General features: G+C 35.1%; 1 protein-coding gene across 4 annotated transcripts in view; it reads left to right on the top strand.

The window, feature by feature from the left end:
- The window catches only part of SKIC3 (SKI3 subunit of superkiller complex), a 100147-nt gene that overhangs the window by 28552 nt on the left and 49205 nt on the right, over window positions 1-22390 (top strand). For all 4 annotated transcript variants that reach the window (XM_078067045.1, XM_078067043.1, XM_078067044.1 and 1 more), the window contains 14 exons: window positions 845-988; window positions 2205-2296; window positions 2732-2807; window positions 3357-3497; window positions 5713-5811; window positions 5920-6028; window positions 12678-12818; window positions 14465-14566; window positions 15400-15539; window positions 17681-17767; window positions 18027-18130; window positions 18618-18744; window positions 19809-19988; window positions 20321-20445. In XM_078067045.1, the coding sequence (XP_077923171.1) occupies window positions 845-988; window positions 2205-2296; window positions 2732-2807; window positions 3357-3497; window positions 5713-5811; window positions 5920-6028; window positions 12678-12818; window positions 14465-14566; window positions 15400-15539; window positions 17681-17767; window positions 18027-18130; window positions 18618-18744; window positions 19809-19988; window positions 20321-20445 (1667 nt within the window). The remainder of the gene's footprint in view (window positions 1-844; window positions 989-2204; window positions 2297-2731; window positions 2808-3356; window positions 3498-5712; window positions 5812-5919; window positions 6029-12677; window positions 12819-14464; window positions 14567-15399; window positions 15540-17680; window positions 17768-18026; window positions 18131-18617; window positions 18745-19808; window positions 19989-20320; window positions 20446-22390) is intronic.

Raw genomic sequence — 22390 nt, forward strand, 5'->3', positions numbered from 1 at the left:
TTTTGGGAGACAGCATTGTTGGATAGAATGGAATTTGTGCTATAGATTGGTGGGAGATTGCTGGAAGTGTCATGTGGATGCATATAAACACAATAATCTGTCTCAACTCATGGAATTATTCTTATTTTCTCTAGAATATGTAAAATCTTAAGAGCTAATTTCATTGTAGCTACTAGTTTTGTTTTCTGTCACTAGAACATCTTTGTTTTCTGTTTCAAACTTTTACTTTAGCAAGTAGCTGTTCTTTCTGAAAGCAATAGCTCTACATATAATTTTTATTCTTGTTGACAGGTGGTATTTAAACATTCATTGCCACTATTTATTTTTGAACGTATTTGGTATAGTCACATTGGGGTCAGTCTTACGTTCCTACCCTGTTATTTCGATGAAAAATCTGTCTGGTGGTGGGAAATGTCATCATAGTGAAGGAAAATATGGGCATTGGTTAGGGTGAAACGATATGGAAAACAGTTTTGTGAGTTGACTGGTGGCAGTGTGGAGTGGAGGCAGGCAAGATGGTTGGGTGGTATGAATAGTCTTAGTCTTCTTTTTGTACATAGTATTTTCAAGGAGCATGGGGAGGCATTTGATGGAGGCATCAGCATTGCTTGGACAGCTTTTAAAAAATATGCCTCATGTTTTAGACTCTTTACAATTACTGATCCACTCCAGCTCCTTCTCTCCTTGAGGAAACCGAAGACCAGAGAGGTTAAGTGGCTTTCTTAAGATCACCCAGTTAGTGGTAGATCCAGATTTCCTGACACTCAAGTCGACAGTCTTTTAGTTGTTTGTTCATTAGCTTCCAAAATTTAATGACCCGTTCTTTTTAATTTTTTTTAATCAGACAGTGTTAAAACAAGAGAAAAATAACTATAATGCCTGGGTTTTTATTGGTGTTGCTGCAGCGGAGTTAGAACAACCTGATCAGGCCCAGGGTGCCTATAAGAAAGCTGCTGAACTAGAACCAGACCAATTACTGGCTTGGCAGGTATGTAGAAATTTTTTTTTCCTATATTAACGGTAAAGAATTTTTTGCCCCATTTTTTAAAATATAGGTAGCAGCTTTTTAAAAAAGCATTTAAACCTTTATTTACCTCACAGAAGAAAAAAATTTTTAATTTATTGGTCTTCTAAACCTGAATGTTAGTTAAAAAAAAAATGCCAATGCTGCTATTTAACATTATTTGATATCCAACCCAATGGATTATTTCCAAAGGTGAGGATTGGAATTGAAATATGATTATATAAATCTCTAATTTAATTATGTGTGCATATGAAAGACTTATCAAGGATATTCTTTATGCTTATTCAGGGGAAAAGAAATGGTTATTAATCTGTTTTCTAAAGGTAAAAAAAATTTGCAAATCTATATATTTGAGTACAAGTGAAATTCTTTTTCCTTATTTTATGTTCTTCATGTTTTTTGTTGGCTTCTCCAACTTTTTCATATTTAATAAGTTTGTTTCATATCTCAATCACATCTTAGAAACTGATTAATAGTAGGCAGTAGGCTTGGGAGAACATGAACCTGTTTGTATCACATTTATGTGAACAAGAACGTGAGAGGGGGTATCTGGTAACACACTTAGAGAGATGCCTGCTTTTAGTATGTATTGATTGATTTAAGATACCTGATCTTTCTTTGAAGCAAAGATGACAGGTTCCACAAATTACTTGGATTTTTTTATTTTGACCATATAAAAGTAGTGTCATATAGTAATGTCTTAAGAGTTAAGATTAGAGAGAGAGTACCTGTACGCATGCAGCGTGCACGAGTGGGGAGGGGCAGAGGGAGAGGGAAAGAGAATTCTCAGGCAGACTCCCTGCTGTGCACGGAGCTTGACTCAGGGCTTGATCCGAAGATCTTAAGATCATGACCTGAGCTGAAATCAAGAGTTGTACGCTTAACCGACTGAGCCACCTAGATGCCCACTTCAATTATATTTTCAGAAGTAAAGAGAATGGTATAATGAGCTCCTTTGGCTATCACCTAGCTTCAATAAAAATCCACTCATGGCCAGTATTTTTTCATCTCTACTTTCATCTACTTCGTCCTACCCCTAATTATTTGGAGGCAAATCCCAGACATATTATTTTATTTGTAAATTACAATTTTCTTTATCATAAATAATCTTTATAGATTGTCACTTTATTTAGTAAAATGAATGTGAGAACGGAATAATCTCTACTGTTTCCTATTTTAGGGGTTAGCAAGCTTGTATGAGAAATGTAATCACATAAACGCTAAGGATGACTTACCTGGTGTTTACCAGAAGCTCCTGGATCTTTATGAAAGGTAATCATTGTATGGGGAAAGGCCAGTGTCTTTAAAAGTTTTAATTCAAATAAACTGATTAAAACTTACATAGAAGTACTCCAAACATTTACTGGGAATTGAGAAGCATTTTTCTTTCATACCATTGTTACAGAATCTTTTGATTGTGATTGAAACAGAATCAAAACACTATTAGTAAGAGGATTGACTAATTTGGGAATTTTGATAAAATTTTCAGTTAATATAATGGAAGATATTATTTCTTAAACCTTTTCTTTGTTAATGAGAGGCTTATTTTATAAAATTTTCCTGTGGTATGAAAGAGGATATGTTCTAATTTAAAATAGTACCTGACAGTAGTATTATTGGGATATTTTAATTTTAGTATCTTAAGCCTTTGGTTGTTTTCATTAATCAGATTCAAAATCCTTTTTTTTTTTAATTTTTTATTCTAAGTGTTGACAAACAGAAGTGGTGCGATGTCTGTAAGAAACTTGTGGATCTATATTACCAAGAAAAGAAACACGTAGAGGTTGGTTAATGATTTGCTGGGGTATTAGACTTCTTTTACTAAAGGCATTATTAGAAGAAAGCTTTCATTTAGCTTAAGGGAAAATTAAAAAAAATTAATATGTAGTATGATGTTAAAAGAATATAGAGAGATATTACAAATAACAGTGTTTTGAAACTAAATTAAAATTCAAGTTTTAGTTATTCTAACTTCCAAACCTTTTTGCAACTGGGCAGGGATAAATAAAATAAGTAAAAGCATCGTCTGTAGAATTTAGTGATGCATTTGTGGTGCATCCATAGCTGATGCTATGAGTTACAAGGATTGGGATATGTAGCCATTATTCCTGTTTCCACTCTGGTATCTTAGTTGTACTTCTAATATAGGGGCTGTGTGGATTTGCCCAGTCACCTATTTCTTGGGGAATTCATAATAGGTGGAGTTCTGTGCTTTTGCTATTTTTATGTATTAGCAAATGAAAAATATTTTTATTTGTAGATTTTATATTTTTAATTGGCATTTTTGATATTTAAGATTAATTAAAAAACATTTAAATCTCCTTCTTGCTAGGTGGCCAGAACATGGCACAAATTGATAAAGACACGGCAGGAGGAAGGTGCAGACAACCATGAGCTTCATCAGCTATGGAGGAAATTGACTCAGTTGCTGGCTGAGAGTACTGAGGATCAAAATAATGAGACCCAGCAATTGGTATTGACCCCTTTATTCCCTACAGTTTGTGTCATGAAGATTAATCGTTTAATTGAATTTAGCAAATGGAAACATAATGGTGTAATATAGGAAAGTACCATATGTCAAAATTGATATTTTATGAGTGTTCAATTTTAAATTCAGAGAGGTTCTTGCTGATACAGTCAAAATTCCTGGCCTGCAGTCTCATATTAAGTCTGGACAGAGTGGACTTGGTATTCAGGGTATCACAGTTTACTTCCTTGTGTTCATAAGAATCCACAGTAAATCCGTTTTTTAATCACCGTGAAAAAGAAATTGTGAAATTGGCTTTCACAAAACTGCTGTAATTTCTATAAAGTTGTACTTACTTAAGGTTTGTTTAAAAGTGTGTTTCTTTATGTTTGTGAAGTAAGAGTACTAAATTACTTTGAGGTTTAGCAACTCAGTATTTTGTTTAAAGTATATAGGGTACTTATATCTAGAAATATTCCATTTTAGTTTATAGATTTTGAAGTAATTGAAAAGAATTTTTAAAAAGACTAAAACAGTCCATTGATTTTGAACTGTAATTGGAAAATATCTCCATTCTACTTTTTTATATTTGTAAGTTTAAAAGTAAACTTAATTTCTTATTATCATACATAGCCATCAGTATATACTTGTGAAATTTGAATGGACTTTTTAAATGTAAGCAATTATAGACTGAATATAGGATGAGAAGTTCATTTCTTTGTATGTTTGTTCATTTAATCCTTAATCCTTTTTTCAGAAAATATGTATTTTATATAGAATCTTTTATATATGTCAGGCAGTGTCCTAAATGCTGGAGATAAAAATAGAAGAATATAATTTGCATTTGTTTGTGTGTTGGTTTATCTGTGTATAGATTTAGTTGTGAGAAAAAATTGAGCAGTGACAAAATTAGGTGATCTGTGAACTTCTCTTAAATCATATCTTCATATTATGGCTTCATTGCTTTCCTTGAAAAACTATAGGTTACAAATATCAAACATACACCAAATACCAAAATAATGGTTTTTTTTGAATTATCTGTACTATGCTCCTCCATGAAAGAGAGCTAATTATGCTTGTCATCATTTTAAGAATTGATGTTTAACTGTTAAATAGGATAAGAGGATTTCGGGGTGGGGTTATTTTCATCTTGAATTCTAATGATAATTTTGCTTATTTAAGTGTGTTCAGAAAAAATGTATCACCTGTTTTCCAAATGAATTAATTGCATTACTTTTTTTTTGAAATCCCTTGTGCTAAATGGTCTAAGTTAGGCTTCCCTTTTTGCAAGATTATTAACTTTATCAGAGGAGTAAAATTTTCCCTATTTATGTAGACTTTATACCATACTTCACAAAGAAATTTGGAGGTAGTGAACAGTATTGAGACTTTTTCATTTTTAAAGTCATGGAGGGGCTCGTGGGTGGCTCAATCATTTAAACATACGCCTTTTGATCTCAGCTAAGGTCTTGATATCAGGGTCATGAGTTCAAGTCCCACTGGGCGTGGAGCCTACTTTAAAAAATAAAAAAATAAAGTCATGGAAATTCATTTAAAAAAAAAGGTAGAACTTATATAACTATATGAATGGTATCCTTTAAAGTGTTTGATTTGGATTCTAGTATTGTTTTCTTGCTCAAAACATATTTAGAAAGCTTCTTTCGGAATTTTCTTCAAAGTCATTTAGTAATACTGGATAAGAAGTGATTTTATTATACTTCAGTCATATTTCTGGTTTTCTTTTGACATAAGTATAACTTTACAAATTTATTTAAGATTGAAGATTTGTAACCATTGAAAATGTTCCAAGGAGCATACTGGTGATTTCAGTAGAGATGTTTTAAAAATGATCTGAATAGTTGCAGTTACACTGGTATATAAATAAGACTATACCTCTCCAGTTGACTACTTTATAGGGAACAGCAAGCACTTACAAGAATGTTTTGTTAAATTCATGATGCTAATTTATATTTATCCCTCAATAGTTCAGTGCAGTCTCCTGGCCAGTTGGAGTTAGAACTATTCTAAAACTTGCATAGACATTTTTTTCCTCATTGAAATTGTCAGGGCCAGACAATATAGGAAAATATGAGACAATAAAATACATTTGCAGTTCGTTAGTTGAGGTGGTATATTGTATAAGTGAGTCTTATACCTTCAACTGTTTATTACATTTGTCATTTCAGTATGCTAAAGATGATAGCTTTTTTGTTTGTTTCAGCTTTTAACTGCTTTTGAGAATGCACTGGACTTATCAGATAAGATTCCTAGTGAGGATCACCAAGTACTTTATAGACATTTCATTCACTGTTTATCCAAAGTAAGTTGATTTTTAAAATCTCTAATGTGACTTTTATATTCTAATTAGGAAAGTGTTCACAAGCGTATTTTACTATTACTTAGTTTATTTTACTTTTATATTTTCAAGTTTCCTCATGAGACTGCTAGATTGAAGAAGGCCTGTGAAGGAATGATAAACATCTATCCCACTGTACAATATCCACTAGAAGTGCTTTGTTTGCATTTAATTGAATCAGGTAATTTCTTCCCTATTATATTGTGTGTTCTAGAAGTGTATGAACATGTGGGAGTGTTGCTGCTATCAATCAAAAATTGTTTCAGTGCTTACCCTGTGTAAGGTATTGTTTGAATATTTCTGGACGTAAAAGGAAGTACAGTGCGTTGTCTTTGTGCACATGAAGAGGCTAATAAATGTAGGAGAGTATAATGATACAGAGGAATTATGAACTACTGAGTTCACTGTTGATCAATGAAGTCTTTTGGAAGGTGAGAATTGAAGTGAGTCTTAAATTTTCCATAGAAATCCGATGAATAGGAGGAGGTGAAAAGTACTCTAGATGGCATGAGCAGAAGTATGGAGGTAGGTTGCAATTTTTAGGAATACTAAAATGGTTTTATTTGCTCTAGTGGAAGGAATAACTAAGAGATTTTGGTTGAGTAGGTTGGACTATATTGCCTAGGGCTATGAATGTCATACATTCTCAGAGCTGATGTTTTAGTGTCACAAGTACTGGTTATAGATGCTATAATACTATAAAGTAATGAAGCTTGTGAATGATCTCCTTTTTTAATGAAATAGAGCAGATTCAAGTCAGAGAGTATGTCTTAGCTTATGCCTCGTGCTCTTCTTTTTTTTTTTTAAAGATTTTTATTTATTTATTTGACAGAGAGAGAGACAGCGAGAGAGGGAACACAAGCAAGGGGAGTGGGAGAGGGAGAAGCAGGCTTCCTGCTGAGCACGGAGCCCGATTCGGGGCTCGATCCCAGGACCCTGGGATCATGACCTGAGCCCAAGGCAGATGTTTAACGACTGAGCCACCCAGGCGCCCCTTGTGCTCTTCATTGTTTCCTTTCTTGGGGGGGGGGGGGAGAGAGAGCTGATGACAGCCAGCATGCTGGAAGTTGCTGGAACCCATGCCTGTGGATGTCTCGTGCCCAGGGCTGGTGTTCAGTCAGTTTACAGGAGGTTGACCCAATGGGTTTTCACACCAGCCTCGGTCCTCTTTGTCAGTATCTGTGCTGATTAGATTTTTACATAATTTAACCATCACTCCTGTCTGTGCCTGTATTCAGCTGATGAGCAAAGTTCACAGAAATCAGTCACTGAAATAGAAATAACAGTACCATCACCAATGTGTCAGTGATTATAAAGTTTGCATAGTTTTACTAATTTAATTGTTTTCATTTTGTTGCTAAATGAGTATACACCTGGGAATGCTTTGTATGTGAATGACCATCACAGGTGTCATTATAGAAAAATTGTTGAAAACTAGTGATAGAGGTAACTGAGGGAAAATGCCTTTTGAAAGAGTATCATTGCATCTGTCTTGGCTCTCCCCACTTTAACTTTCCCTTCTAAGTCCTACTTGTACTCCCCCCGCCTCCCCGCCGTGTCTGAATTAAAATTCAGAACTATTACCTTAAGTGTTGTATTTTTTTGGTGAGAAGTAAGTGGATCCCCTTTGCTTTAATTGAGTCAGAGATAGACTTGTAAGAGCACTTTTCACTAATGTGAGAGAAGAAATGTTGTAGTAAATGTTGTAGTGAATCAATTTATGAAGTATAAAGTCAAACTAATATGATATGTGGGATAGATTGTATAGAAGGTAGACTAGATTGGGTAGACTAAATGATCTTGAGAATGAATGAACTGGGACTATGATAGTGGGAATAGAAGGTAACAGATGAATGAAAAAAATAGATTTGTTAAGCTGTAAAGGGAGGGAGAAAATAATTTTACTTTTAGCTCTCTTGGAAAGTTGGCCTAATGTGGAATGATCATCTGTAAGAAAGTTGAGTTGTGGAGAGGAGAGGTTAATGGACATTTAAAGGGAAATGCCCATCTGGCGTGCAGATGAGAGATCAATACTAAGGCTAGACATAAGGTTTGGAAATCACCAAAGTGAAGTGGAGTGGATGACTTCAGAGGATGACTAAAGAGCAAAAAGCTGAAAACTGTGTCTTGGGTGGTGCTGGCTGGCTTGAAGAGAAAGGGAGGGAAAGAGAAAAGTAGAAAACAGAGAGGCAGAGAGGTCCGACAGGAAGTTGGTGGAACCTGATGTGAAGCAACAGAGAAGGGAAGAAAGAACATTTCAGAAAGGACATCTGTACTGACAGATTGAGCAACTAACTTTATGATTAGGAGGTTTTTATTTAGGGCTATCTTTCCTAACCAAAGTGATTGCATTGAAACTTAGATTTCAATGGTGGGAAAAGAGTAGGAAGAAATGGTTAGCAGATATTAAAAGAAATAATCCAGGGATTTGGCTGACTACGTTTAAGGAGAGGAGGAGGAAGCATGCAAAGGGGTTGGTAACTTTTAGAGGAGTAGGAGAAGAATTGCGGTAGTGTTGCCTGGGAGGAGAGGTTCAGGAAGAGAGGGCTAGTTAACATTGTGAACTTTGCTTTGAGGTCAAGGAGGATGAGACATAGTAGGAGACTTTCAATATGAGGAGCATGCTTGTGCATTTTTGTGGGGTTTTTTTCCCCCCACTGACAGGGAACAGTTCCAGAATTCACCTAGTTTCTTTAAATTTTAACATGAATCCTAATACATTTCTAAAATAAATGGGCTGATTTTGTAATTGGTCTCTGGTACCCATTCCTCCACCCTTTTTCTGCTATTACAATTGCTATTGAGAAACCAATGGCTGGTGTTCACCCTTTTTTTCTCTATTTTCTTTCGGCTATTAATGATTTGTACTATTCCCTCATTCTTGACCTTGTCACATGCCAAATGACACAAGAGGATACTTGAAATTTCTTTTTGAGGACTGATTGAATGCTTTCTCAATAAGCACATGTATGCCTATAATGTGGATTTGTGAAATAAGCATGGCCCCTATATTAAAAAAAAAAAAAAACTACAAAATTATAGAAGAAATTAAATCAACAAAGTCTATAGAGTTATGCACATAAATTCAGTATTTGACAAAGTGTTCTAGAATAAAGAGATAGCAAGTGGTTATGCTGAATGATTGGAGAATGTGTTGGTTTATATGAAAAAAAATCATTCCTGGAGAGGTTATTTTGCAGAATTTAAAGAAGGAAAGGCTTATATTCCTGGTAAAGGGGAGTGGGTAGGTGGATATTTACATACATGGTACACCAAGGAAGAGTTTTTTCTCTGTAGAATCATTGGTTGTGAGAATCTGTGGGATGGAGCCATTCAGGCTTAGGTGCTTTCTAAGGTAAAGCATTATTCTAGGGGTAAAAGTTTAATAGTTAATGTCAGACAGTAGGAAGCTGTGCTTAATGATTTCTTGTTTTCTTTTCATTGCTCCTCTAAACCAAACTTTCTGTGTATGAAGAACTTCTGAAACTGTTAGGTATTTAAAAGCTTACCTATCCTCCCCCAGCGTGCTTTAGTATCTGCGGAATTTGCTACTTCACAGCAGTTAATCACTGGGTTCTCTTCCACTGGGGACAAATGTATTTCATTCTCCTTTGTCCTCCTTTGCATGTTGAGACTTGAAGATTCATTTTCAAAATGACTCAGTTTATAAAGCTTCACATAACAAGTAGTGAATAGCTTTCACAGTTGTCAGCTGATGAAATGTTATTTCATGCTAAATGACCTTTTCGGTTTATTTTATTTTGCTTTATAGTTGAAATGGGGGAGGATAAGAAAGCTTGGTTCTTCAAATTCAAACATGAAAGAGCTTAAGATTTTGTGCTCTGGAAATATTAGAAAATCCGGATGAAAATAAAGAAATGAATACATGCCATTTTGGTTTTTTTTCCCCAAGCTAGGTTTATTTAAAAGAAAAATTCTATAGTAGTGATCAATTTCTTTGTGATGTCAGCAATTAATTAGTTATTTTTAAAAATCACCTTTTTTTTTTGTGGTAAACTTTAGGAAACAGAATTCTTATAGGTATTACTTGGCATCTACCCTGAGTCTCTTCAGAACGCCTTTTATTCTTAGAGATTTAACATTCATCAGCCCCAAGTCTAGCTTGCCTTATTGAGAAATAAAAATAATATTGTCAAACTTGTTTTGAAGTTGTTAAGCCTGGAATCTTAGACTCTTTTAAATGTTAAAAAGAGCAGATAAGGTAAAGAAATGATTTTCTATTCAAAAAGAAATCAAGTGTATTTCTTCTCTGTTTCTATCCTCCACATATTATTTAGCTAGTATTCTCAGCAAGAGTTAGTATGGAGAAGAGGATTGAGAGCTGAAGCTTTGGAATATCCCTTGTCTCTACAAAGCGTCAGTGATGTTGTTACTACTGTTGACAGTTTTTGGGAACACCAGAGAAGATTCCTCTAAGTGTCATTTGTTCTTAGTCATACGTAGAGAGTATGTTTCCCAAGGGCTAGAACATAGTCTCCCCAAATCTCTTGGTTTTTGTAATTGTGCTCCCAGATATTAAGGAAGATTTATCTTATTTAGAAGTTTTTCATGTTCATCTTAGCCTTTTACAAACAGTGTTCATCTACCTACCCACATTTTGTTTACCTGTGTACGTTTTTAGGTACCGTGCATATGGAGAGTCATTGGGATGATGCATGATTGGCTTTTCTTTCCATCACAGGTGTGTTTTTTATAATAAGGGCAGTTTATGTAGCCAAGGTACTCTCATGAATTACGTTTCTATGGAGTAAGATAGTTTTGACTCAGATGGCTAGAAATTGAAGGTAAAATTTTAATAGCTGTTTTATTTTCTTTTTTAGAATGGTGAAGATTTTTAATTTTCCATAGTAATTCTCAGCCATTACTTATTAACAGACTAAGCCTTTTGGTACGTTAATTCATAATGGTATTCTTAAAGGATCATTACAGTATTTAATGGATGCCTAATGTGTACAGGATACCATGCTAGTTCCTACCTTCCAGAAGTTACTGTGTAGCTACAGAGGTAGCAACTGCAGTATATATATAAGACTAACAATAAAGGTGGTATATGGTGTTGGTAAATACTATAGGCCTGTGGTTCTTAAGTATGGTCTCTGAACTTGTAGCATCAGTATCACCTGAGAACTTACTAGAAGTGCCAGCTTTCAGGTCTAACATTGAAATCAGAAACTTTGAGGGGGGGGGGGGGTTAGCATTCTCCAGGTGATTCTGATGTCTAGTTTAGATAATACCACTGGTTGAAAAGGGGAGGAAAAAAACCCCACTGGTTTGCTTGGGAGGAGGAAGGTGTATGAAATTAGGCACGTCTGCTTTTGGAAATTACATTTATGGAAGCCATAATGAGAATAGGTTGACAGAAGGAAATTCATGTCTAGAAGGATAATAATAGCTGGCTCAGGTCTTTTTTACTGGATAACTAAAAAAGTAGTATTTCTTCCACTTTGTTTTCATATCTCACCAAACAGTATTGAAGTTTTAATTCTTTAGCCGTGAAGAATTTTTTGAATTTTTGGTACTAACTTGGACTTCTAAATCAATGTATAATATCATGGATTATGCACTGGTGTGTATATGGTTTTGAAAAATTTGAAATATATAAAATAAATGGTAACATGCAAGGAGTTTATCTTCGACATCTGAGACTGAAAGAGTGGCTCCACATGTGGTCTGGGGGCATATGTTTTACATAGATAGTAAAGCATCAGACTGCTTTTTCAAACAAATTATTATTTTTTTCAAAGATTTTTATTTATTTATCAGGGAGAGAGAGAGAGGGAGAGAGAGAGAGCACAAGCAGAGGGAGTGGCAGGCAGAGGGAGAAGCAGACTCCCCGCTGAGCAAGGAGCCTGACGTGGGACTCGATCCCAGGACCCTGGGAACATGACCTGAGCCAAAGGCAGATGCTTAACCGACTGAGCCACCCAGGCATCCCTCAAACAAATTATTTTTATTTGTTCCCCATATTTATTGCTTCAAGTTGTAGTGTTAGTTTTTAAGAATTTTCTTATATGATTAAGCAATTTATTAAAGTGCTGAGTACTCTTCACAGTTTATTCTCAAAGCAGAAATATTTTCTGCTTGTTTTTATGCTTTTCTGGGAATGGAAATCCTGAGATGGAGGTTGGAAAAAATGGAAATATAACAAAATAAATAGTGTTTTCTAAACTAAATTATTGTACCAAAATAAATTTGGAACAAATGTAGGCATTGGATGACTGTTACATAGGTTTAACCATTAACTTATATAGGAAAAGAAAGTTTTTGAAAGAAGGTAGAAATGTACTGCTGAACTTGTAAACCTAAGAAAAATGTGACTAAGTTTTTGTATAGTATCTTGACAAATAGTCTGTCTTTTGGTCATAGGATTCTGGAAGAATCCACTCGATTTGGCATCCTGGCTGCCACATCTCTAACAGCACATGGTTGCCCAAGGAGAGAGATTAGTGAAGTTACTGTGGAATAGGAAGAGGAGAGCTGGCAAGCGGAAGGCTGTGTGTCTTAGCGTAGTAGCAAGTAGGAGTAGGTTTCTTGTTTGAAACCCTTGAGTATGACCTCAGGTTCAGTTTACCCCCATACTGCAGTGGGTAAAGTAGTTTCTACTTCCGATATTTAAGAAGATGAAGAAGCGTAATTTTTTTAATGATATGTTAATATTTTTTGGTATTGTTGGTCTATTTAAGTTTTGAATTCCTGGAGTCAGGATATGGTGGAGAATGTGTAAGACAGCATTTGAGCTTGAAGTATGTATGTTTTGGCAATTGGAAATTTGGAGTATGTATGCTAATAACTTTTCTTTTTAATTCCAGGCAGTCTTACTGATGAAGGACAGCAGTATTGTTGCAGACTAGTGGAAATGGATTCCAAAAGTGGTCCAGGCTTCATTGGTTTAGGCATTAAAGCATTACAAGACAAAAAGTATGAAGATGCTGTTAGGAACCTAACAGAAGGTAAGTGTACAGTGTAGAGCATGTAACATGAGGTATAGTTGTAACCAGACTCAGGGGTGTCACTGCTTGGGGTGCATTAAATTGAACACAACCCAAGAAAGTGTTGAAACAACATTTGTCACAAGAAGACAGGGAAATAGCCCGTAAGGCAGTGTCTCCCTGTGGGGTTAGTACAGGAAACTTTTATTCAGTGTATTAGGGGGCAGGGGTAGAGAGCTGGTGTATACATTAAGAAACTTAATATATACATATCTCTTCCTCTGCTTAAAACCTTCCATGGGTTTTCGGCTGCCCTTAGGATAACATGGAAACTCCTTCACAAGGTTTGCAACCCTCCCGAGTCTGATTTCTTGCCCTTTCCTGCTCCCATGCTTCATTTTCTAATATAATGAGTCCATATGCTATTAATTAGGCACTTTGGTTGAGCTACAGATGCCTAGCATGTCAGCATGCTAGTGCATACAGTGTACGTTCCAAAAATGGCCGAAAACCCCATCCATAGCAATAAATCTTAGTATTATAATGAGCTTACAGTAACTTCAGGATCACTTAGATGGGCTTTGATATAGGCCCTGAGCTCCAAAGTGGCTCACACTGGCTCATGCAAGAGGCTATCCTAGCAGGTTCCTGGGTAGGCTCTGCTGGTTGTGTGAAACAAAACACATTCCTTCCCTTCCCATTTTGTCCCTTCCCTTCTCTTCTGCTCATAACTTTCAGCCCTCTAATCTGAATAATTCCTCCTTACATCCTAGCTAACATACTCAATAGGCAGTTATCTTTGGGCCTTTCTTTGAGGAATGTATATTTAAAATAGAAGTGAAAAAATACATACTCTAGAGTCTGCTTAGGTCTGGATTCCAACTCTGCCACTCACTAATTTCAAGACCTTGAGAAAAGTAATTAAATTCTCTGTCTCAATGTTTTCATTTGTAAAGTAAGTATAATTATATATATATACACACATATATGTATACACACATATATATAATTATATATATACACACACATATATGTATACACACATGTATACATACATGTGTGTATACATATATGTGTGTGTATATATATATGTATCCCCCCCGCCATCCTTAGGAATCTTTAACTTAGTTTTGTTAGGTATGATGTTTCTGAACTTATAGTCACATAGATATCTGAATAACAAATACAAGCTTAGGGTGGGAAGAGCATTTCAAGCCAAGAGGTGAAATAGCCTGAGACTGAGAGCACAGCTGGAATTCACGGCAGTTCAACAAAATGTAAGAGTCAAGAAAGGAGACTGGAGAGGGGCCTTACACACTTTGTGAAGGAGTTTGCATGTTATCCTAAGGGTAGCCAGGAACCTGTGGAGGGTTTTAAGCAGGGGAATTTCATAATTCCATTTGTATTTGTAGAGCTATTCTGGCTACAGTGTAGAGAATGAATTGGAGTGGGTGGCAAGCCCCTCAGTGATCTGGGATAAAGATGGTGGAAATGGGAGCTGAAGTAGTGGTGGTAGAGAAATGATTGGGGCATGGAATCAGTGTTCTGAATAATTATATATGAGCGACAAGGGAAAGAAGGGATCTGATTTGGGGAGTAGATGGTGTTGCCGTTTTTCTCAGTAGTCATAGAAAGCTTGGATTTTGTGATTGCTTTTTTCCTTTTAGGTTTAAAGGAAAGCCCTCTTTGCACAACTGGATGGTATCATCTGGCAGAAGCCCAAGTTAAAATGCATAGACCTAAGGAAGCTGTTCTTTCATGCAATCAAGGTATTCCTGACATCTGTAAGGGTGGCCAACCCTATTTCTTTTCATATTAAAGGAGAAAAAGATAGTGGTTTAAAGAAATTTATATGCTTTATTTTGTATTTTAAGTTACTAATTTAAATTTCATTGAGGTGGTTAAGTAATGCCAAGTGTATATGCATGTAGCGTATTTTCTTTTAAACTAACAATGAGTGTTTTTCAAAGGATCCCTGCACTTGGAATTTTGACAGTCAGTTTAGGCTTGTGTGGAGGTGCTCTATCTTTGTAATAGGGAAGTTTCTGGTGCGTCCAGGACTTCAGGAATTTTTGATTCCTTTGATATAAATAAGAGAAGTCTTAGGCATCTGGAGCCTATTTGAATGTGATCAGATGGGTCACATGAGGGGATAGGAAATCATAAAAGTGGTTCACTGCTCTTGACCTACCTGGTGGCCTAGCCTCTGTAGTTGAGAAGCAGTTCACCCTGGTCCATTTGAATTCAACTTCTTTTCCCTCAGTATCCCTCATTTGCTAGGTTTTTTACTGATGCTTTGCTAAACCTTTGTTACGTAGCAGATATAGATAGCCATTGTATTTCGGGATGTTCATGTTATGTTACGTAAAGATAGAGATTTTAAATTTAGGTCTGTTCTGTTTTTTTTTTTTTTTTTTTTTTAATGCAGATATTTCCATAAAGAATTCAGGGAAGAATTTATATTTGGCTCTGAATTATTCCTCATGTATATTGTTTTGGCAATTTATTCTTATTGTATCTCCAATTTATTATTTATCACCCTTAAGAAGAAAAAAATGAAGTAATATGGTTGTCTTCATTCAGATGTCCTTAATTTTGTCAGCTCTGAAGAACATAGATAATCTTGGTGTGTCTGGTGGGAGTCTTCATCAGAAGAATCTTTGTCTCCGTTTGAAAGCAGAGGCTTTGATTAAACTCTCAGATTATGAATCTTCAGTGGAAGCAATTTGTACTCTTGATCAGGTAGTCTTACCAGGTTTTTCCCTTCAAGTTTATTTTTTCCAGTCAACCAGGCATCAACCACTCTCTCCTTATAAGTATTTACTTTTAAACAGATTTTGCATTAGAGATATGAATTCACCACATCTGCATTTTCTAAATCATTCACGCACATGGAAACTACTGAAGTTATTTGTTTGCCTTTTGGTTAAGTACTTACAATGTTCTTCATATGATGCAATTTCTTTCTTTAGTCTTGTTCTTATTCTCCTTTTCTCTTTTTGCCCTCTTGGGCTATTACTACTTGATTATTATTAATTTGGGATTCTAAATTTTTTCCTTCAATAAAGAGTTCATAGATTATTGATAAGAACAATGAAGGACACAGTAGCTTCATAGTAGACAGTATTGTTTATTTGTTTTTCCGTTTAATAAAACAGAAGGAGATTGATATTTAAGAAGGAATCCTGTTTCTTAATGTTTTTGGTTCAAGCAATTTGAAAATCCCTGGCAAAAAACTAGTGAATTATGAATTATAACAACATGGTGCTTTTACAGATTTTTGTCAGATAAAGGCCATTTTTTTTATCTAAAATTAAAATTGTATCACTCAGTTTATTGTGGGGTTTTGAGTTTTTAAAATATCATTGTTTTGTATATTTCAAAGGGCTTTGCATTTCATAATATTTCATTAAAATTAGAACAGTTGTCAGCATCCTTCAAGAACTAATATCTTAATTTCTTATTTTCTACTTGCCTTCTACCAGTAATGTATTTTGTGTGAATGCTTTGAGGAGGTCTTTCCAATCTTTTTTTTTTTATTCACACACAAAAAGAAAAGTTTCTTAGAGAGCTGATGAAGTCTAGGTCTGAAACAGAAAATGTGTAAGATGAGCCCAGGACATTTTAGAATGCTAGAAAGCAAGGAAACTATCAAAGCCTACTAGAATTATATTAGAAAGGCTTGGGAACTACCATGGATTGATTGTCATGGCTAAAGGGGAGTTTGAGCACCAGTAACTACAGTGGACAGAAAGATATCAAATATGTTTAAGTTTAAATTCATGTATTCAAGATGATACAAAAAAAAAAATCAATAAAACATCCTCAATAAAAAACTCTTTGGAGGATGCTAAGAAACCATTTGGAAACATTCATAGTATTTATCCTGCCTTTCCTTTATGAACTGTTCCTCAGAATAATCAAATAGATAATAAGAGGAGGAAAATTTTTTTTTGTTGAAGTATTCCATCAATAAGGAAAGAAGGAATATAGAATTAGAAAATCACCATTTTGCAATCCATAATGAATTAATAGATCTAGGCATTGAAGATCAGTGATTGCTAACATCACCCAGAACAAAGAACTGTACATAACCAAGTGCATGGACACGTGAAATATTCCTGCCAAAGCATCAAACCTGAATCATATTAAGTGTTGAAGGCTAACTACTAATTTACAGAAGATACAGGGGACCAAAGGACATGTCAGGACCATGAGAATACATTCAGTAAAATCCAGACTGTGAGAAATGTGACAAGTGGCCCATATTTTTCAACAATTAAATTGTAAGGGAGGAAAAAAGAATGGAAGGGAGCCCTATAGATTGAAGGAGACTTAAGAGACATCAGCCTCTTGAAATGTATGTACCTTATTTGGATTTTGATTAAAACAAATAAATTCTTAAAATATTTTCTGAGCCAACTGAGAAATTTGAACACTTGCTAATTTTTTGATGATACTAAGGATGTCTTGTTGGTTTTGTCTAGGTGTTTGTAGTGATAGTACAATTATGTTATATAAAAATGAACTTTTTAGGTATATATGCTAAAGTATCAGATGAAAAGTTATAATATCTGGGATAATCTAAGCAGGAGTATAGTGAAATGGGTAGAGAGGTATGGATGAGAAAAGATTGATTTTGAATTAATAATTTAGAAGCTGGATAATGAGTACATGTGGGATTATTGTACTGTTCTCTAATTTTTTGAAATGTTTTTGAAATTTTCTCTAATAAAAAGATTACAAAGAATGAATGTGTTCATAGTGATAAAAATCAAGACCTGTATGTCTTTACTCTGCTCTTCTATGGTCATTCCTTAATTAAAGCAAACATTGCTGCTCTGTGTTGAAAGAGACTTAATTTCTTTACAATTATTTTCTAGGTTTCTGATGCAAATAATATCCCAGGACTTTTGGTTCTTAAAAGCTTGGCCTATCTGAACAAAGGCTCATTAGATGAAGCTTCAAAGGTTGGTTTTTTTCAGTCAAACTGGGAGTTTTTTGGTGGGGGAGCGGCAGAGGGAGAGGAGAGAGAATCTCAAGCAGGCCCACTCCCAGCACAGAGCCTGATGTGGGGCTCCATCTCACAACCTTGAGGTCATGCCCTGAGCCGAAATCAAGAGTCAGATGCTTAAATAACTGAGCCACCTAGGTTCCCCAAATTGGGAATTTTTTAAAGCTACAAGTGGCTTAATTTGGATAAAGAATTGACAGATATCTACTTTATAGATTATGGAAGACCTTCTCTCTTCTTACCCTGACCTAGCTGAAGTTCATGCCCTGGAGGCTTTGATTCATTTTACCAAAAAGGACTATCTACAAGCAGAGAAATGGTAAGGATATGTTTAGATTGCTTATAGGTCTAGTCATATCTTAATTTATTATGTTTCTCAAAAATTCAAAATGAGTAGGTTTGATAAAGATCCGTTTTGTATAAATTTGATCTGTGTAAGCGTTAGTATTTTTAAGAAATGTTTAACATGTAGCACAGTACCTGTAAGAAAATTCCATAATGGGTATGAAATTTAACTAGCTGATCGTAATGGTCAGTGAGTAGATACAATGTTTGATGTGTCCTCCTAAATGCTTAGCACATTGGTAAAGCCAAAAGGCCTTTGTGCTTTTATAAGCTCCTCTTCAAATAGTATTTTTTCTCATTATAATCTAAATTCTAAAGTAATAACTTACATCTGATTTAGCATCTTTGAATCACTCAAACTTTGTCCCAACTAGGAGTTTCCTACATTGTGTGTGTGTGTGTGTGTGTGTGTGTGTGTGTGTGTGTTCTATGTATCTTTTTACTTCCCTTTTGTGACTTAGTTTTCAGAGAGCTCTTGAGAAAGATGCTGAAGTTGCTGAATATCATTACCAACTTGGGTTAACATATTGGTTCATGGATGAAGAAACAAGAAAAGATAAAACAAAGGCTCTTACCCACTTTCTAAAGGTAAAACAAATGCTACTATTCAATTCTTAGTTGAAATGGATTTGTAATAAAATCATAAATAATCAGATAAGTTAGGCACTTAAAATTACTGTTTTCTGAACTGTTTTTTCTTTTTTTTTTTTTAATTTATTTATTTTAAAGAGAGAGCAAGAGCATGAGTGGGAGGGACAGAGGGAGAGGGAGAGAGAGAATTTAAGCAGGCTTCATGCTCAGTGCGGAGCCCGACGTGGGGCTCCGTCTCACAACCATGAGATCTTGACCTGAGCCGAAACCAGGAGTCAGACGCTTAACCGACTATGCCACCTAGGCACCCCTGAACTGTTTTTTTGTTTTTGTTTTTTTTTTAACTGGATTTTTTATGGTGTTTCATCTCTTACACATTAGGTTTTGTGAGAATGTTATGTAGATTTTCAAGGAGAAAATAAAAAATGTAGAAGTTACTTATTTCAGAAACACACATTATAGAAGATGAGACATAATTATCTCTGGAGAAAAATATTGTTTTTAGGTAATTTCCACTGTAATATGGGCATATATAATTCTAGATGTTTAATTTCTTATATATTTTTTTATTTATTTAAAGATTTTATTCATTTATTTGACAGAGAGAGAGAGAGCACAAGTAGGCAGACCGGCAGGCAGAGGGAAAGGGAGAAGCGGCTCGATCCCAGGACCCTGGGATCATGACCTGAGCCGAAGGCAGACGCTTAACGACTGAGCCACCCAGGCGCCCTGAATTTCTTGTATTTTAGATGTTAAAGATCTAAAAGTCTTACATGCTTATCTTGATGCATAAAAGAAGGTTAATGTAATAATAACTCTAATTTCACATTTCTTTTTAACAAAGAAATAATATTTTTACACTTGTTTGCATTCTATAAGCAGTGACATCCAGCTTTCCTATTGCTTTAAATCTTACATTAAGGGATGTGTTGGCATATTTTTGTATGTTTAACAAAAGTGTTCTATTTTTCTTTTAACCTGTGTATTTATCTTCTGTGTTTTTAAAAAGAACCTCACAGACAAACTTTAATATTGTGTTACTGTCAATCTTTATTTCAAAGGCTGCCAAACTGGATACATACATGGGCAAAGTTTTCTGCTATTTAGGTCATTACTACAGAGATGTGGTAGGAGATAAAAACAGAGCCCGTGGCTGTTACAGGAAAGCTTTTGAATTAGATGATACTGATGCTGAATCTGGAGCTGCGGCAGTTGACTTAAGTGTGGAGCTTGAAGAGATGGTATGTCCAGTAACTTAAACACTTTTGCCTTTTTATCCTGGGTATAGAAATAGAAATATTTTTATATGTGTGTCCTTGAAAGTTTTTATTTTTTATTTTTCTTTGTAGATGCAATAGAAATATTTTTGCCACTGTTTATGGAGTAAATTTTCTTTTCATTGGCAGACATTACATTACTCATCACTTACTTTTGAAACTGTAGTTGAATATATAACAGTGTAAGTTTAAAAATTAGGAAGTGGTAAATGAAAATACATTTGGGTACTTTACATAGGTGTTGTGTATTTTTATGATATTTGAGATGTCTAATATTAGTCTTTTATTGATTTCAGGAAACTGCCTTAGCTACCCTAACAACAGTAACTCAAAAGGCAGGTGCTGGAACGGCAAAATGGGCCTGGCTTAGGCGAGGACTATACTATTTGAAAGCTGGTCAGCATTCTCAAGCTGTGGCTGAGTAAGACACCTTAGTATATTTAAACTATTAGCATATTGGTTCCTTAAATTAAACTCTATTTATACCAAAGGTGGACTTTACAAGTTGCCTCATTCCAGGTTATATTTTGAGAGAAGAAATAGCAAAATTTATTTATAGTTGATTGGTTCTTATTATCTACAAGGCACTGAAATTGCAAAAATGAATTAAATGATGTCCAGTTGTTAAGGAGTTGGCCATTCTAATGAAGTGAAATCTTCCTAGTGTTATACATATAATAGGTTCTCAGTGGAAACTTAAGGAATGTTAAAAAGCTGAGGCTGATACCTTTGTTGTTCTCCCAGTGGCATGCTTTGTTTTGGGGCAGGAGATACATTTGCCAGCTTCATGTGATGTGGTGCAGCTCCTTTTTAGTTATTTGGTTTGAACTATTCTTAAGAATAAATGAAATAGGGGATCCTGACTGGCTCAGTTCGTGGAGCATGTGACTCTTGATCTCAAGGTTGTGAGCTTAAGCCCCATGTTGGGCATAGAGCTTACTTTTAAAAAAAAAGAATACATAAAATATATTTAATAATAATAAACACATAATAATAATAAGATAAGTGAAGGGGATTAAGTGGTACAGACTTCCCATTGTAAAATAAATAAGTCCACAGGGATGAAAAGTACAGCATACGGAATATAGTCAATCATGTTGTAATAACTTTGGTGACAGGTGGTAACTACACTTATCAACTACACTTATCATGGTGAACATTTCATAGTGTCTGTAAATTTCAAATCAGTATGTTATACACCTGAAACTAATATAGTATTTTATGTCAGCTGTACTTTTTAAACTGTACCAGTTTAAAAAAATGAAAAACAAAGACTTTGTGTTTACAAGGAAGTGTAACAGAGCCTTGGCATTTCCTAGTAATGAGAATATAGCATTTCTCTATCAATTTAATTAAGTTTTTTTTTTAAAGATTTTATTTATTTGAGAGAGAGAGAGTGAGCAAGAGAGAGCACGAGCAGGGGGAGGGGCAGAGGGAGAAACAGACTCCCCGCTGAGCAGGGAGCCCGAAGCAGGACTTGATCCCAGGACCCTGGGATCATGACCGGAGCCGAAGGCAGACGCTCAACCGACTGAGCCACCCAGGCGTCCCTCAGTTTAATTAAGTTTATAAGACCTCAGTCTGTATATAAAGTTTTTTGGTTATACTACGAGAAATAAATTTCATTTATTACTACAGTCACACTGAAAACTTAAAATGAATACTTAAATGTGAATGATCACAATTAATTATAAGCCTTGTATATTTTCTTTATAGACAGGAAAAGAAGGTACCTTTTTTCTGAACCTAACAAATTGTTGTACCAGTTATTTTTTCCCTCTAATTTGTGAAAACATTAACAAATATATATATGTATATATTTGAATGGAGAAAAAGTTTCTGATTTAGGTCAATATCTAGAAGACTGTGATATTTCTGTTTTGGTGGAAAGATCAGTGGGGGATTATTAATTGTCATGAGGCATATGGAGATATATACCTATTTTGGTGGGAAACTGGAATTCTTCCAGATAGTCAAGGAAGAAAATTCTGGCCAGCGCTTGTTTGAAAAATATTTTGTTCTTATTCATTCCAAAATTGTAATAAAATTTTTTAGTATTAAAATATTCAAGTTTTATAAAATATATTCAGGTTGTAAAAGGAACAGGTATATCTGCTTTATTTATTTTTTTTAAGATTTATTTGAGAGAGAGAGAGTGCATGAGGGGAGTGGGGAGGGGCAGAGAGAGAGAGAATCTGAAGCAGACTTCCAGCTGAGTGTGGAGCCCAAGACAGGGCTCAATTCCACAACCCCAAGATCATAACCTGAGCCGAAATCAAGAGTTGTCACTCAACCGACTGAGCCACCCAGGTGCCCCTTATACTTGTTTTAAATAGCACTTTCGTAAATAGAAGGAACTATGGATA

Source organism: Halichoerus grypus, chromosome 2 (genome assembly GCF_964656455.1).
Source record: "Halichoerus grypus chromosome 2, mHalGry1.hap1.1, whole genome shotgun sequence".
In the NCBI taxonomy this organism is placed as follows: Eukaryota; Metazoa; Chordata; class Mammalia; order Carnivora; family Phocidae; genus Halichoerus; species Halichoerus grypus.